Source organism: Botryllus schlosseri, chromosome 9, assembly GCF_051294905.1.
Source record: "Botryllus schlosseri isolate E-star chromosome 9, Bs_hap1, whole genome shotgun sequence".
Lineage (NCBI taxonomy): Eukaryota > Metazoa > Chordata > Ascidiacea > Stolidobranchia > Styelidae > Botryllus > Botryllus schlosseri.
Genome location: NC_137244.1, coordinates 25850813 through 25863187, shown reverse-complemented (window position 1 = coordinate 25863187; position 12375 = coordinate 25850813). Strand labels below are relative to the sequence as shown.

The 12375-nt window shown below is 38.9% G+C and overlaps 1 protein-coding gene across 1 annotated transcript in view; it reads left to right on the top strand.

Moving 5' to 3' along the window:
• The window catches only part of LOC145445771 (dynein axonemal heavy chain 6-like), a 71257-nt gene that overhangs the window by 56707 nt on the left and 2175 nt on the right, over positions 1-12375 (top strand). The window contains exons 68-81 of the mRNA XM_080323905.1: positions 1918-2089; positions 3298-3504; positions 4625-4765; positions 5405-5551; positions 5641-5857; positions 6777-6897; positions 7097-7202; positions 7967-8113; positions 8879-9087; positions 9844-10015; positions 10210-10397; positions 10673-10835; positions 11256-11409; positions 12006-12169. Of these exons, the coding sequence (XP_080180031.1) occupies positions 1918-2089; positions 3298-3504; positions 4625-4765; positions 5405-5551; positions 5641-5857; positions 6777-6897; positions 7097-7202; positions 7967-8113; positions 8879-9087; positions 9844-10015; positions 10210-10397; positions 10673-10835; positions 11256-11409; positions 12006-12169 (2308 nt within the window). The remainder of the gene's footprint in view (positions 1-1917; positions 2090-3297; positions 3505-4624; positions 4766-5404; positions 5552-5640; positions 5858-6776; positions 6898-7096; positions 7203-7966; positions 8114-8878; positions 9088-9843; positions 10016-10209; positions 10398-10672; positions 10836-11255; positions 11410-12005; positions 12170-12375) is intronic.

Genomic DNA, 12375 nt, shown 5'->3' with positions numbered 1-12375 from the left:
ATTCAGTTCTAGTTGTTGTACAAGAGCAAGGTGTGTTTCGACAACGCACTATCTAGTACTTCGTAACTCGTACAAAGCGATACATCGGCACTGTGAAATGAATCATTGAACGCCGTCGATACTACAATAACACGCGGCGCGTGTATGTGCGATGAATGCGAGACGCCTGACATCAATCGCGCTACAGCCAACTGTAGCCATCGGTATATCAACGGTCGTTACACTCGATTGTATTATCGTAAGAACCTCACTCAGGTCATTTTGGAATCCTGATATTGCTGTGAAATCAGTCAGGCGATGATTCTATCCCGAGCACGTCTATGTATGACGTAGTCGCAAATTCAAACATCAAATTCTCTTTTATTTTCAAAAAGTTGAGAACACTTCTTGGTATAGGGGCATCACCTGTTTCTCTCTCGCTTTGAGAGTAGCTCAGTTGGTTAGGCGGCTGTTTCACGATTACAGCGATATATTGGGTGTCGGTTCAAGTCTCGTGGTTCGGATTTTATGAACATTTTTCTAAATGCATTGAAATTTGGACTCGAGGCCGGCCGTTCTAGTTGGGTTAATTTCAAGATGCAATATGTTGAAGGGTTGTCCATTGATAAAATAAATAAAAGATAGAATTTCCAACTGATTCAGAACGTTGTGACGTTTGTTTTCTATTCATTTATTTTGTGCAGGACCGTAACTGTCGCACCCCAAACCTTCAATTGGAGGAAGCCGAGCTTAAACGGGGCCCAAAAATATTTTGTGAAAGAACATAAATTATACAGTGTTGTTTTGAAACATTATCCAACTTTTTTCAAATTTTTATTTTAGTGTCACAAAATGTATTGATTATTAGGTGTCTTTACCCAAAGAAATACGCAGGATTTATAGAAATAGGCATGCAACGAAGTAATTATTGCAGCAGGCTCGATCGTATATGTTTAATTAATAATTATGTGCCCTAAATATTACTTGACGACAACTCACTCGGATTTACCGAAAAATCTGATGTTTCTGAGAGGAATAAAATTAAAGCAATATCTATGCAACAACCAATATTATTGACCGATTCAGTCATGAATTATAGAAAATTTTATGCGCGATTAGGCAAAACAAACTCTCTGCCCACACTGAGTAGAATGCGTGTGCTGCCAAGTGCTGGTGAAACATCCATCCAACCGTGGGATCCGGAGGGCCAAGGTTTTTTAAGGGCTGGGCTGACGAAGTGCTTTTTCGGCCCCGATTGTGTGTATGGCGGGTCAGGTGTTTTTGTGCGGCACATTGTTTTCGTAGTAACCAGAGTAGGCTACGTTTGGTGGTAGTTGAGAAAGAGCAAGGTAACGCGACAAGCTGCTTGGTTTGATTCCGAAATGCTTCTCTCGATATTGTCGAAGAGAAGAATCTTATTCGAGTTGGTGGGGTACAGGGCTTTCGGCACCAAAGACTGTAAACCACTCTCGGCGGTAGCCGGTTTATCTGTTCAAGGATACCGACTCAGCATACTTACTACCGTAAAATCAAATGGTTGCCATCATGAATGTAGTTAATTACGATGTCACTCTCTAGCGCCATATACTTGCAAAAATAACGGTTACATACTTTACATTTTGGGATGATTTCAATTTTTGAAAGTCCACCGGTCCGACAAATATTTTTTGAAATTTTATCGGCCCGCGAGGTGAAAAATGTTGAAAACCACCGACTTAGATTAGAAATTGGTATGCGCAAAGTATTTTTGTAACAGTGGCAATTGTGCAAATCACATGGAATCAATTCCCTGACCTGTCATAGCAGTCGCGAAAATTTGGCGTTCCGCGAAGGCTTGCATATCAGCGTAAGTGTTCCGCAGATTAGTAAGAGTTAAGAACCATCGCGGTAATATCACAAAGCTAAAAATATGTTTTCATTGGATTTCTTTATCTCCAGATACCGCCCGGTTGCGACACGGGGCTCGGTGTTATTCTTTGTGGTGGCGTCTCTCTGCGAGATCGACCCCATGTACCAGTTCTCGCTGCAATATTTCAACGACATTTTCAACATGACGATCAGTAACGCTGAAAAGTCTTCGGATTTGGACAAGCGTCTCGGCATATTGCTGGTACGTCGCATTTATGTCACGGACTGCATTGATTTGTCGTGAAAGCGATTGGATTTTTGACGATCCTTCAACCACGAGTAGGTTTCTGGAATGATAGAAATTCATCATCGCAACAAACAAAATTTTGACCAAATATTCAACCTAACTTATGCAAATTAGGTGTTTTCACACATAATGTTAAAATTGTTCCACTTATCTTCATTATATCTTCATTTCTGGTTGGAACTGACTGTCCTAACGAAGTAGTTTAACCTGAAAAAACGTTTTTGGCTTAGAAACGGGCAACTTTTTACATGAAAAAACCAATATTTTAACGAAATCTGTCCCTATGAAGAATTTCAGTGGTTACAATACGTATTATGATAGAAATAATTGAAAAAATTTGTAGTACAACGAGAGATACTTTCGTACATTCTAGGGTAGAAAGTGTCTGTCCTTACTAAGAATCTTGCCAAGGACGTTCAACAGCAGCAGTTGTTGGCTGACAACACTCGAGTTGCGCGTACACTGCTGGTGACACATCGTGTTGCTTCATTCAGACAATGTTGTCTACATCACAATTTTTCATCATGCGCTTCTTAATATAAGAATGATGCAAAGCCCATGAAATCTTTCTTCGGTTAAGATATTGCGGTACGTTGAGCATAACACCATGCCTACCTATTTGTTTCATTTGACCGTTTATGATTCACAATGAGCAGACAATTAGCCGTTTACAGCGGTAGGCCTATAAAGTAGGCTGCAACCTGTAAAATGTCAAATGAGTTTACCGACAGTGCAGAATCTACGATACAAACGAAATGCAGACGTCAAAAAAATTTTGACTTTGTAAACAATTTTAACAAATTTTGACCTAACGCTACAATTTTGACAAAATTTTGACAAATTTTGACATGTCAAAAAACGCCCTAGTTATCAGTTTTATCAGTATCGGCTCAAAAATCGGATATCGGTTTGGCTGTAATCACATCTAGTCACTGCACGCATTTTGTTTCTTTTTTGCCGTAACTGTGTGCTGTGGTATGCGCAAAATTAGAATAATCGAAGTAATACGATTGTTGTTAGGATTATTAGTATACAATGTTCTTTCCAATTCTCTACTAGTTGCTGACTGTTACCCCTGACGAGTGTCAGCTGAAAATATTCACGTTTATTTCAATATCAATACATTATTAAATCGTTTGTGTAATGTTTCTGTATGTTTCCAGAACGACACGACGTTCGCAATTTACCGTAACGTGGCCAGAGGTCTTTTCGAGAGACACAAGCTCATATTCAGCTTCATGGTGTGTGTGGACATCATGAAGCAACGCGGAAATATCACGGACGACGAATGGAACTTTTTCCTACGAGGAGCCACGGGTATCGACAAGAAGAGGCCTGCGAAACCAGCGGTTGAATGGCTCAGTGATGAGGTAACAATGCTTTCGTTTTCGTGGATTTCCACTTTGAGTCCTGTGCAGTTTTACGTCAAATTTTAACTAGTTTTAGTCGATTAATTGACCTCAAACTAGAATTTGTGACCTCATATTTTGTTCTGTTGATTCTGCTGGCTTTCGAGTAATGCTGGTCTGGCGCAATGCGTAAATTCGCAACTTTTATACTGTATAGGCCGTAGAAGACTTGGAGAGCTAGAAAAATTTCAGCTTTTATAAATCAAATTATAATTAGACTTATAGCTATACCGTTTTTTATTTCAAATTAGACTTTTTTCCAAAATAGATTAGAATCAGAATTACCGAATTTGTGTAACCGTAAAAGTTCATATGAAAACAGAGCAGATACAGTTTTGACTCAAGTCAAGTTGAGTCAATTTGAATTCACCGCCGAGTCAAGTCCGAGTCCAAGTCAGCGAAAAGAGGGTCGAGTCCGACTCACGAAATTACACCTCGAGTCGAGTCCAAGTCATTGTGTTGACTGCTCAGTTTCCTGTTAAAGTCTTGTTAAATTAACTTTCTCTAACTCTGTTTGGTGATATCGAGTGGTTCGCATTTATAATATACTAATTTCCCTCACTTTCAGCAGTTTCTGGTCGCATTTTCAAGCACCAGTAGCAATAGACGAAATCCCAATAGTGTGGTTACTTTACTATCATTCGAAATTACAATGAAATGTCGGTCTTGGCCCTCTGCGTCTCGAGTCATGTCAATACACAGATTGACTCGAGTAGAGTCGAGTCATTTCCATATTTTGAGAAAATGACTCGAGCCAAGTCGAGTCATCAGAAAATCGTGACTTGAGTCGGACTCGAGTCATTACAACCCTGGTCTGTACACAGTGTACAGCAAGCTTGGATGGTTTCGCGCTATATAGCTCTCCTGTAGCATTTTCAGCCAAACCAGAAATGAGATTACAAATAAAATGTTAGCGTGGAAAAATTTCACAAATTAGAATTGGAATTATAGCAAAGCTACACCCAACAAATTAGATTTGAACCAGATTATTCGTAGAACGCACAAAGACAGGCATTTCAATTTATCAAAGACATTATTGACGTTATATTTTAAATCGTTTACCGGTACCGTGTTTTCAAAGGTCTGGGAGAAGACCGTGGATTTGGAAGACAGCCTGAAAGGTTTCGGAGGCTTGACGGAGGACCTATTGCGCACGCCGATCTATTGCGCTCTCGGCGAATTGGAAGTCCGTCTCAACCCGGAAGAGTCGCCCGAATATTCGGTATGCGGCATGTTTTTGCAATTTTTATCGAGGATTTTTCGGTGGGATATTTTTTTGCGATTTCCTGGGGGATTTATTCTGTGATAATACTTTGGAGATTGTTTAAGAATTTTTCGGGAATTTCCTTTTTATGTGATTGTGGGGGATTTTTTTAGGATTTTTCGATAGGATCTCTTTTGCGATTTTCAGTTTTTTTATATATCTTGGGTTTTTTGTGAGCCTCTCATGTGAATTTCATATTTTTGTGAATTTTTTAGAATTTTGACTTTGTAATTTGTTGTTTTTTTTAAATAATTTTCTCGGAGGGATATTTTTGTGATTTTGAGGAGATTTAATATGATATTTTCTGCAAGTTTTTTGTTGATTTCTGGGGAATTTCATTTTTTGTGGATTTCGGTGGAATTTTTCATTATTTTGGGCTGATATTTTGACGGTAATTTATTTCATGATATATCTTTGTGATATGTGATTATTCTGGTGAGTTTCGTTTTTATGTGAATTTTTATGATTTTTCTGGAACTTATATGTGATTTTGAGGAGGATTTATTTTACGATGTTTTTTTGCGATTGTTTTGGGGAAAATTTCATGTATTTTTGGTGATTTTTTGTTCTCGCTGCCAACATTGTCCGAAATTCCAGTTTCAAGTACCGCCCGAGTACATACGTCCCCCCACTCCGAAAGAAGGGGAAGAACCAGAAGAGCAGGACGAAGCGATCGGACACTGGGAGGAGAGACTCACTTCGTTCCAGAAGTTGATTTTGGTCAAAAACTTCAAAGAGGAAAAGGTACTTCGTGATTTTCCTACTCGATTTTTATATAAAACCATGAATTTGACTGCGCATATCATTGCTGACCTAGCTACAATTTTATTCAGCTCGTAAACGCAGTCACTGATTTTGTGATGATGCATCTCGGAAGGCAGTTTATCGAAAATCCGCCCGTTTCTCTGGAATCGCTGTACGAAGACATCACCAAAATGATTCCGCTCGTATTCGTGCTGAGCACTGGTTCGGATCCCATGGGAGCTTTTCTGAGATTCGCTCGTGAACGTAATTACGAGAGTAAAGTGCAGGCTATCTCTCTCGGTCAAGGTAACAGACGAACTAGACAATTCTCGTGTTATAATCAGACCGATCCAATTTCGCTGTGGAATCAAAGTCACTTTTATGTCTAGGGTTGCATTTAAAACAAACCTGTTTAGGGCAGTGTTTTAAACAAAGGCCTTTAAAAAAAATGTGTTATTTTCAAGTTGTAAATTTATGCCATAATTGTGTAAATACTTTCCAAAAAACATGTTGTATGAACCCACGGACCACTCGATTACCACTCGATATCGCCGACGTATATCGATAGGTGATGGTTGGTACCCTCAAACTAGTCGGTTCAACAGCAATAGTACAGATATTTCGTCAAATGAGCTATATTTACCCTATCTTTTCAATTGTCAATGTCAGTCCACCATGACGTCACAATCGAATATTCGTGACGTCATGGCTTGAAAAAAATAAACAATAAAAAAGATGTCTCAAACAAGGGCCTTGTTTTTATTATTTTTGTTTTAAATTGATTTCTGTTTTAAATACAACCATACTGATGTCCATTTTTCAAATTTTGAGATCCATTTTTTCAATTTTAGAGAAAATCGATTTTTTTGATCAAATCTTTCTATTTTAGGCCATTAGCTTGTCACATCGTTTCAAAGTGATCTATTGCCAAAAATATGGCCGTAAAAAAATGTACTTTACAAAAACTTAATTCTCTCAAAATGATTCCACAGCGACGATTTAATTCAATTTATAAGTTTTTGCGCCGTCAGTAATTCTAATTCTAATCTAATTTAGGAAAAAATGTGTAGGTGTAATTCCAATTCGAATTTGATTTGGAAAAGTTGCAAATGTTCTGTGGTATGGCATGGTTGGTCCCTATTGCCAATATGCAGATATGAGGACAAATCTTATTCAATCTCATTATAGTCTGTGTATCTTTTGTAACCGTTACCTTGCAATACAGGTCAGGGGCCGGTGGCTGAGAAACTAGTCAACCACGCCAAGGACAACGGCGGTTGGGTCTTCCTTCAGAATTGTCACTTGGCAAAATCATTCATGCCGCGCCTTGAGGAACTTTTGAAAGAGTAAGTTTCAGACTTGACCGAGGGATTTGATAATGAATAGAGTATTAAGCTTCGAATCCAATATTGGGGTATAACTCATTGTGGCATCATAACAGCGTGAATGATGTGGAAATTTCAAATATGTACCTTTTATCATACCATGAAGTATTCAGTCCTAATCGTAATTGATGTATTTAATACCGTATTATTTTTAATCAAGGATAAAGGAACAGGGTGCCGACAAAGTGCACGAGGATTATCGGCTGTTCTTGAGTTCGATGCCTGCCGGATTTTTCCCTGTTACTATCCTGCAAGGCTCGGTCAAGGTTTGTGTTTTATTTTTTGAACTACAGCGCTGTAAGGACGGTACTAAAGTGGTCAGGACCATCGCAGCGGTATCAACAGGTCCTATCGAGGCCGACTTCATCTTCCTGTGTATGCATTAGGGGTTTATCGAATCTGCTCATCGCCAGTTCAAGTGCATGTCCAATTGCTCTTTGTCAAGTTACTTAAAGCCAAAGTTAGCTGTAAATGATATTTGGCATGTGTAAATGACCATAATAAAAGTCAGGTGCTGTGTCTTTTTCCAAAGTTTTATACCTTTTATTTTCAGTAATTCAACTTTTTTAGTTATTATAATTATTTATTGAGCTCTGAACTGTTAGTATGATGGCCCTTGCTTGGGTAGCTTGGCCATTATGACGCCGTTATATCAAAACGAAAGTCTGCAGCGCGTTTATTTTATCACGCTTAATTTTACTGAATTTTGTATTGCATGGTTGACAATCAAAATATTCTCTCCCTTCCTCTGTTACTCTCACTACGATAGGAAGCAATATAGCGTTGTAACCAAGTCACAAGGTTCCGAGTCACGAGTCAATCTCACTTTTATAGTTTTGACTCGAGTCAAGTCGAGTCATTTTCAATGCACCACCGAGCTAAGTAAAAGTCGTGGGGAAGCAAATCGAGTCCGAGTCACGGGTCAATACACATATTTGAAAAAATTTATTAAAAAAATTTACCCTATAGTGATGAATATTTTTATTGAACTACCGGCATGCGTTGATCTAATTTAAAAGTTATTTACCAGGTCACTAACGAACCACCGAAAGGACTCCGTTCCAACGTCCGTGGAGCTTTCACGGCGATATCCAAATCTTTCTTCGAAGACAATGTCCTCGATACCGATTGGAGGCGTATTATCTTTGGCGTCTGTTTTTTCCACGCCATCATACAGGTTTGTTCGCTTTTTTCAGTTTTTTAGGCGGTATTAGACTTACCATACCTACTTTTTTGCTTGTATGGAAATCTTGCGAAACTACTTACCAAGGTTGTAACCAAGTCAGAAGGATCCGTATCATAAGTCAATCTCACTTTTATAGTTTTGACACGAGTCAAGTTGAGTCATTTTCAATTCACCACCGAGTCAAGTCCTAGTCCAAGTCATTGTGTTGAATGCTCAGATTCCAGTAAAATTCTGGTTCAACCCACTTTTTTAGCTCTGTTTGGTGATATCGAATGGTTTGCATTTAATATACTGATTTCCCTCACTTTTAGCAGTTTCTGGTCGCGTTTTCAAGTAGGTACCAATAGACGAAATCCCAATAGTGTGGTTACTTTACTATTACTCGAAATTACAATGAAATGTCGGTCTTGGTCGTCTGAGTCTCGAGTCATATGACTTGGTTCTAGTCGTGCGCAATGACTCGAGTCCAAGTCCAGTCAATACACTGATTGACTCGAGTCGAGTCATTTCCGTGTTTTAAGAAAATGACTCGAGTCATCACAACCCTGCTACTTACGATTTTTATGATTAAATGCCAAAATTTTGCAACTCATCGGCCAATTTTGCTTGATGTAATTTTCAAATGTCTTTAAAGTCTCTGCTCTTACTTGTAACTGTGTAGAACTTTAGGGATTTACTTCTAGATGTACTTGATTGGCAACGCAAACTACTGTGCCCACCTCTTAACGTCACTTACATCTTTTCTTTCCGAATCAGGAACGAAAGAAATTCGGCCCGCTGGGATGGAACATTCGCTACGAATTCACGGATTCGGACAGAGAATGCGCTTTGCTGAACCTGCAACTGTTCTGTACGGAGACAAGAATACCGTGGGACGCCTTGATTTACATCACAGGAGAAATTACATACGGCGGGCGCGTTACAGACGCTTGGGATCAACGTTGTTTGAGAACCATCTTAAGCAGGTAAATATCAAATATGTAACTATAAAGTTTTTTTGAAGTCTATACTAGTTTCTGATAATCATCCCTGACGCTCGTAAATATTCGGGTTCATTTCATTATGATTATTAGGGCGATGTTTTTCACCAAAAAAGGGACGATTTTGACCTAAATTTTGACATTTTTTGACCTTGAAGAACTTAATTTTGACCAAATTTTGACCTCATGTGTGTAAATTAGGTGTTTTCCCACATAATGTAAGAATTGTACTACTTAGCTTCATTTCTGGTTGGAACTGTCTGTCCTTACGAAGTAGTTTGGGCGTATGAACCTATGAAGTATTCCAGTAGTTACATCACGCATTTGGTAGAAATAATTAAAATTTGTAGTACAACGAAAGATACTTTCCTTTATTCTCGGGTAGAAAGTGTCTGTCCTTGCTAAGTAGCTTGCCAAGAATGGAGAAAGAACGTTCAACAGCAGCAGTTGTTGGCTGACAACACTCAAGTTGCGCGTACACTGCTGGTGACAAACCGTGTTGCTTTATTCTGACAATGGTGTCTACATCACCATTTTTCATCATGCGCTTCGATATAAGAACCATGCAATGCCCACACAGTCTTGCTTCAGCTTGGATATTGCGGTACGTTCAACATAACACCATGTAACACCATAATCATTATGCTATTCACTTGTATGTTGAAGTTCTCTACCGAGTCTACAAATACGCGAATTTTGGAGCAAAAAAAGTGATTTCAACGTGTTTTTTGTGTTAAAAAGGTTCTTCTCCGAAGAAACGCTTCATCCCGATTACAAGTATTCCGATTCCGGGGTGTATTTCGCGCCTCCGTACAAGACTATCGAAGAATACAGGAGCTACATCGATAAAATGCCGGTTTCCGATAATCCAGAGATTTTCGGGATGCACGTCAACGCAAATTTGTCCTTCCAAGTGAGTAAATAGACAGTCTTGGATAGCTAGAAAATTCTAGTGGTATAGATAGACTAATTATATATATGTTATTCAATTGTATATTGAAGTTCTGTACCTCCAAGACACTCTCAAAGTCAACTTGCGAGTGTCCTTTACTTTAGTCATTTCTCGTTTTCAAAGTCTCAATCAACGTCATATTTTCCATGCAACAGAAACAAGAAACCAACATTATGCTGACTACGATATTGGAAGTCCAACCCAGGACAGCCGGTGGCGGGGGTGGAAAGTCCAGCGATGACATTGTCAAGGAACTGGCCGAAAATATCATGGAAAAGCTGGAGTTCACTCTGGATATGGACGAGGCCGATTCTTCCATGTTCAAACTCGATTCGAAGGGACGGTAAGATGAGAACGATATCTAAAAACAGGGGATCTGCTATAAACTAGAACTACTCATTTTTCAAAACTCACAACTTGAACTGGAACTAGAACTAGTGGCTTTTCAAAATTTCCTGCTAGAACTACAACTAAAACAACTCAAAAAACCAGTAGTGAGGTAGCCATCAATTAACTAGATTGGTTGTTTGTACAAGTCTGATTTATACGTAACTTGTTTAAGACTTTCATGTTGAATGTTCGGCGATATTTGATGGTTAACCTTATTAATTTATTCAGGGTGAATTCCTTGACCACTGTGCTCCAGCAAGAAGTGGAGAGATTCCGTAAATTGTTGAAGGTCATCCACAATTCTCTGGAAACTCTGAAGAAAGCCATCGCCGGTCTTGTGGTCATGAGCGAGCAGATGGAAATGATTTACTCAAGCTTCTTGAATAATCAGGTTTGTAGGTCCATTAAAATGTCTTGGAAATTGCTACTTCTTGTAATTGAGTCGAAATTGATGGCATTGCTTACGACACCTAGATACTTTGACCGCAAGGGCTGTTCAAAATAACTTATTTTTTTCAAACTTTACAAATATTTTTATCAAATCAATACACCACATGATTGTGATACAATGAAACGACGAGTAGTCTTTTTGATCAGACATAAGTGCAATGAAATAAGTATGGTCGTGAATATACAAAATTATCTTTAAGGTGGGCGAAAACTGGCAATATTATATTTTTGGTGACATATTTTAATTTACCAATCATAAACACTATGATGACGCCAGGATGAGCGAGTCTCAGCGTTTTACCCTTTGAAAGAACTCAATACATAATGATTAAGCTCCTTCAAATATCTCATATCTTTGCAGGTACCGGAACTGTGGGCGTCTTCTGCGTATCCCTCCCTTAAGCCCTTGGCTTCGTGGGTGAAAGATTTGCAGTTACGATGCTTCTTTATATTGCGATGGATCAAAACCGGGCCGCCCAGATCGTTCTGGATCTCCGGACTGTTTTTCCCACAAGGTGAGCATCTGGCATGGACAAAATAATGGCATTGCAGCTGCGATTTCCGAAATATTCATATTTTGTTGAAATTATAACTATAACAAAAGATAGAGATGGAGTTCATTATGTATACTCATTAGGGTTGTTTGAAAATAACTTTTTTTGTCCAAATTCTACTGGCTATTTGATGAAATTGTTAGTTTCGTTGAGAAAATGCTGCATTTGAACCAAATTTGGCTCAATTCAAACCTGCGGAATTGAAGCTATTAGAGCTTGAAAAAGTCATTTTTCAAACTTTATTGGATGCGGATTGGATTTGAGCCAAATTTGTTATGCCATGGTGTAGCCGGTAAAATTTGAAAAAAAAACTTCATTATGCTCTTGAATATTCATATGGAAATAAACCAGAATATTTTCAACTGGTCAGGGGTAATCGTCAGCGACCAGCCAGACCAGTTCTTTTGAATTCTTTACTAGTTGCTGACGATTACTCCTAGCGAGTGTCAGCCGAAAATATTCGGGTTTATTTCACTATAAATATACTTTTCAATTGTATACTAACATTAGAAATGTGTTTCTTCCGCTGTGTGAATCCTGGGGTCATGTTTTTTTAGGTTTTTTGACCGGTTCTCTCCAAAATCATTCCCGAAAGTACGACTACCCGATCGATAGACTGGCTTTTCACTTCCATCCGCAACAGCTGTACCGCGATCAGGGAGACTACCAGGAAAAGATCGCAAACATCGGCTTTGGAGAAGAGATCGAGGAAGACAAAGAGGTAAGGATGTTCGTCGGCCAGCGTTAGAGGCAGACGCATTGATTTCGTTTTTTACCAATGCATCAATAGGTGTACAACACACTTCTTACCCAGAGGCGGTCAATAAAGAAGTAATTCTACTTGGGACTTGAGCGGTTATGCATTTCGTCTGCTTCCAATTTTACTTCATGCACTCGAGTCACGATTTTCTGATGGCTCGACTTGAC